The sequence below is a fragment of the Poromitra crassiceps genome, assembly GCF_964638095.1.
Source record: "Poromitra crassiceps genome assembly, chromosome: 6".
NCBI classification, from domain to species: Eukaryota; Metazoa; Chordata; class Actinopteri; order Beryciformes; family Melamphaidae; genus Poromitra; species Poromitra crassiceps.
In genome coordinates this window covers 2,428,777-2,433,776 of record NC_139627.1, presented here as the reverse complement: position 1 = coordinate 2,433,776, position 5,000 = coordinate 2,428,777, and the positions used below count along the sequence as shown (strand labels likewise).

At 50.1% G+C, this 5,000-nt stretch overlaps 1 protein-coding gene across 2 annotated transcripts in view; it reads right to left on the bottom strand.

The window, feature by feature from the left end:
- The window catches only part of LOC310778439 (cadherin-like protein 26), a 19,742-nt gene that overhangs the window by 10,763 nt on the left and 3,979 nt on the right, over positions 1–5,000 (bottom strand). For both annotated transcript variants that reach the window (XM_083638870.1, XM_083638869.1), the window contains exon 6: positions 1–107. This exon is cut by the window's left edge and continues 25 nt beyond it. In XM_083638870.1, coding sequence (XP_083494996.1) covers positions 1–107 — 107 coding nt within the window. The remainder of the gene's footprint in view (positions 108–5,000) is intronic.

The window sequence follows — 5,000 nt, the reverse complement described above, 5'->3', positions numbered from 1 at the left end:
TAGTTGTTTTCATCTTCTATATTGATGATGACAGTGCTGGTGCTGGAGAGCTGGATTTTATCTCCACGATCTTTGGCCTCCACTAGGATTGTGTATTTCTCCACTTTCTGATGGGGGATCAACCACACAGTCACTTTCAAAGGTTTACATTCAACATAGCCCCCCCCCCCCCTCCAAAACAAACAAAAACAAAACAAAACAAAACAAAAATAAATTTTTATCGTTTAAAGTGATAATACCGAAGATTTCAGTTTTGTTCTCTTGGGTGACACCTATTGGCGATGAGTGGTAATTGCAGGTGAGATCCAAACTGTTATTATGCGACATTACTCAGTTTGTTCGGCCATAGTAACCACCCATAATGCTAGCAGAGAGCGTAAAAAAGTAGCTTGTTATCCTACTTCACACAAGAGTTGTGGGGAACCTACAGTAACCTACAGAGTGAGTCTATTGTGTTAGCTCCGCCCACCCTGTGAACCTAACGTGACCTACAGAGTGAGTCTATTGTGTTAGCTCCGCCCACCCTGTGAACCTACAGTAACCTACAGAGTGAGTCTATTGTGTTAGCTCCGCCCACCCTGTGAACCTACAGTAACCTACAGAGTGAGTCTATTGTGTTAGCTCCGCCCACCCTGTGAACCTACAGTTCACAGGGTGGGAGGGGCAGACATGGTGGAAAACTCCTCCCCCGCCCCCCTCCACCTGGTGCCCTCCAACTGCCCATAACCAATAAATACTCTGTTCTCAACATGTATGATTTCCCCCCCCTCCCGGGCCATCGTACCCCTCTGTCCAAACCGTCAGCCGTCCCTTCCGCTCACAGCCTCTCAAAATCGCGCACCCCTTCACAACGCGTTGGCCGTCCCCAGTTCACCCCATGTCCGAAAAGTCCACCGGCTCAGTCTTCAGTTTACGTAACATCCCAAAATCACGTCCCTCTCTCTCGGTCCACCTCTGAACAGCCCGCTGCCCCCTCTGTCACTCCTCCATCACGACAGTCTGCCATGCCGCCCCCCCTCATCCCCCCCACTGTACTGTTAGTCGGCGACTCCATTATGAAAAGAATCCGCTTTGCTAATGCCATAACCCATTGCTTCCCCGGAGCCACCGTCCCCCTCCTTCTCGAAAAACTCCCCGCTCTCCTGGCTTCTCTCCCATCGTCCATCCATAAAATCATTGTCCATGTCGGAACAAACGACACCTCCCGCCAACAATCCATAGAAATGCAGTCTGACTTCATTCATCTTTTCGCCCTGCTCAAAGAGAGCGGATTGTCCATCTTTTTCTCCGGCCCGATCCCCACGCTAGGCCGGTCAGCTATGAGGTTTAGCCGCATCCTCAATCTCCACACCTGGCTTCAGTCAGAATGTAATAACCGTCACTTCAATTTCATTCACAATTTCGATTTGTTTTGGACCCATCCAGCCCTGTTTGCACGCGACGGCCTCCACCCAAACAAAGCAGGGACTCGTATGTTGGCTACCAACATCCATTACGCTGTCCAGACGCTCCCAAATAAATGACCACTACTTTGTTGGTCACCTCCTAGCGTTTCTTCTTCTACGGTCTTGCCTAGCTCTTCTTCTCCGCCCTCCCCCCTGTCTACTGGCAACACACCTCCATTGTCATCTCCCCAATTCGTCAGCTCCCCCTACCGACCGGGAGGACAATTACTCTCCTCTCATCCACCAGTTATCACAACAGACACCATTACACCTGCAAACAATACAGCTCTTGGCGAATTAGGAACATCCATTTCCAACATCCCTGTCCGTATTAACATTAGACCTTTTCTCACTCCAGTAAAAATAATTTCAAAAAATCAAAAATCAAACTCGGCCAGTAGTAACTCTGATAATTTTTCATTTCCACAACCTTCCAACTCACCCTTCACCGTTTATGCTGGACTCTGGAACTGCCAATCCGCCAATAACAAAACAGACATAATTTCTGCACATGCCCTCTCCCAATCCCTCCTTTTCCTTGCCCTCACAGAAACGTGGATTATCCCGGAAAACACCTCAACTCCTGCTGCCCTCTCAGATGCCTTCTCATTCTCCCACACTCCCAGAGCTTCTGGCCGTGGGGGAGGCACTGGGCTTCTGATTTCACCAAAATGCACTTACACCATTACTTCTCTTTCTCACCTCTCCCTATCCTCTTTTGAATGTCACTCTGTCTCTGTTTCTCTTCCTATCAAACTCATCATCACTGTCCTCTACCGCCCACCTGGTCCGCTCGCTGCCTTCTTTGATGAACTGGATGCTCTCCTCTCCCTCTTCCCCGAGGATGGCACTCCCCTGGTCCTTCTGGGGGATTTCAATGTCCCTGCAGCATCTCTTCAATCTCCTCTTTTTCTGAACTTTTTCTCTTGTTTTGACCTCTCCCTCTCTCCTTCTCCGCCCACTCACAAGGCCGGGAACCTCCTCGACCTGGTCTTCACACGTTCCTGCAGCACCTCCAACCTCACAGTCACTCCTCTCCCTGTCTCTGACCACCACTTCATAACCTTCTCCCTTCCCATCTCTCTCCCCAAACCTCCCCCACCACCCACTCATACTACTACCACCCGTCGAAACATAAAAACACTCTCACCCTCAGTCCTTTCTTCTGCTGTCCTCTCTCTCCTCCCTTCAGTCGAACACTTCTCTACCCTATCCACTGATGCTGCCGCTACTAGTCTTCTGTCCTCCCTCTCCTCAGCCCTTGACTCACTCTGTCCTCTCACTTCTAAACCTGTCAGATCCTGTCCCCCTGCGCCTTGGCTGTCCGAGGCTCTGCGTATCCATCGAGCAGAGCTTCGGGCAGCCGAAAGGAAATGGCATAAATCCCACGACCCTTCAGATCTCTCCGCTTACCACCTCATCCTATCGAACTTCACCACCGCTGTCACCTCTGCAAAATCTTCCTTCTTCATCTCCCAAATCCAGTCCTCTGCCTCCAATCCCAGAAAATTATTCTCCACTTTCTCCTCTCTACTCAACCCTCCCTCCCCTCCTCCCCCCTCCTCCCTCTCCGCTGACGACTTTATGACTTTCTTTTCCAAAAAAATCGATGACATCACCTCCTCCTTCCCCCCCCCAGCCACTAACAACAACTCTCCCATCTGCAACTATAACTCTCTACCCCCTGCCACCACCCTGTCCTCCTTCTCTCCCCTCTCCCCCGATGATGTCCTCAAACTTCTTATGTCCTATCCTGCCACCACCTGCCCCCTGGATCCCATCCCCTCCCCTCTTCTCCAAACAATTTCCTCTGATTTATCCCCCTTCCTCACTTCTTTCATCAACTCCTCCCTGTCCTCTGGTACTGTCCCGGCCGCTCTGAAAACAGCCAGAGTCAAGCCCCTCCTTAAAAAACCTTCCCTTGACCACACCGCCCTCCATAATTACCGCCCTGTCTCTCTCCTCCCCTTCTTCTCAAAAACCCTAGAACGTGCAGTATGTCAACAACTCTCTCTTCACCTCACTCAAAACAACCTCCTGGACCCCTTACAATCTGGATTTAAGCCCGCTCACTCCACGGAAACAGCCCTCCTCTCAGTCACCCATGCCCTCCATACAGCCAAAGCCTCCTCCCTCTCCTCTGTCCTTGTCCTTCTTGATCTTTCTGCTGCTTTTGACACGGTTAATCATCACATCCTTCTCTCCACTCTCACTGATCTCGGTATTTCTGGTTCTGCACTCTCATGGTTCACCTCCTATCTCTCCAATCGCACTTATCAGGTTCTCTGGCGTGGGTCCCTCTCTAAAACTTGCACTCTGAACACGGGTGTCCCCCAGGGATCTGTCCTCGGCCCCTTCCTGTTCCTTCTATATGTTAGGTCCCTTGGTCACATAATCACTTCCCACGGTTTCTCCTACCACAGCTATGCAGATGACACTCAACTTTTCCTCTCTTTTCCCCCTTCCGACACCCTAATCCAGTCACGTCTCACCGCCTGCCTTAATGACATTGTCTCCTGGATGACTGCCCATCATCTCAAACTTAACCTCAACAAAACCGAGCTCCTCTTCCTCCCTGGGAAAGATTGTCCACTCTCTGACCTCTCCATCACTATCAACAACATCATTATTCTACCGTCAAATACTGTTAAGAACCTTGGTGTAACGTTAGATAACCAGCTATCAAATTCAGCCTTCATCTCAGCAACCGCCCGCTCCTGTAGGTTTTTACTATATAATATTAGAAAGATCCGTCCGTTCCTCACTAGGGAGGCAGCTCAGCTCCTGATCCAGGCACTCGTCCTGTCCCGCCTTGACTACTGTAATGTCCTATTGGCGGGGCTACCTGCCTCGGCCATTCAACCCCTCCAACTCATTCTAAATTCTGCTGCCCGTCTGGTGTTCAACTTACCTAAATTTTCCCATGTCACTCCCCTTTTCCGTGACCTTCACTGGCTCCCCATCTTGGCCCGTATCAAATTCAAAACCCTGGTACTGACCTACCGTGCAGTTCACCGGTCAGCCCCGCTCTACTTACAATCCCTGGTCAGCTTCCAATCATCCCACCGTTCCCTCCGCTCCTCCACCTGCACGGCTCGCCTCGCCCCTCCATCGCTACGTGGCCCTGGTGAACGCTTGTCTCGTTCAAGACTGTTCTCCTCCATGGCTCCGCAATGGTGGAATGAACTTCCCCCCTTCGTCATGTTGGCCGAGACACTGCCGATTTTTCGCCGGAGACTAAAAACTTACCTTTTCGGGCTACACCTGGGTCCCTCCGGAATCGGTTAACCCTTATTGATTATATATGGTTTTAGTTATGTTTTCATTGTTTGTATTTCTTTGAATGAATTGTTTTGAAATGTGATGTAAGTCGCTTTGGATAAAAGCGTCTGCCAAATGAAATAAAGTAAAATAAAGTAAAGTAACCTACAGAGTGAGTCTATTGTGTTAGCTCCGCCCACCCTGGGAACCTACAGTAACCTACAGAGTGAGTCTATTGTGTTAGCTCCGCCCACCCTGTGAACCCACAGTAACCTACAGAGTGAGTCTATTGTG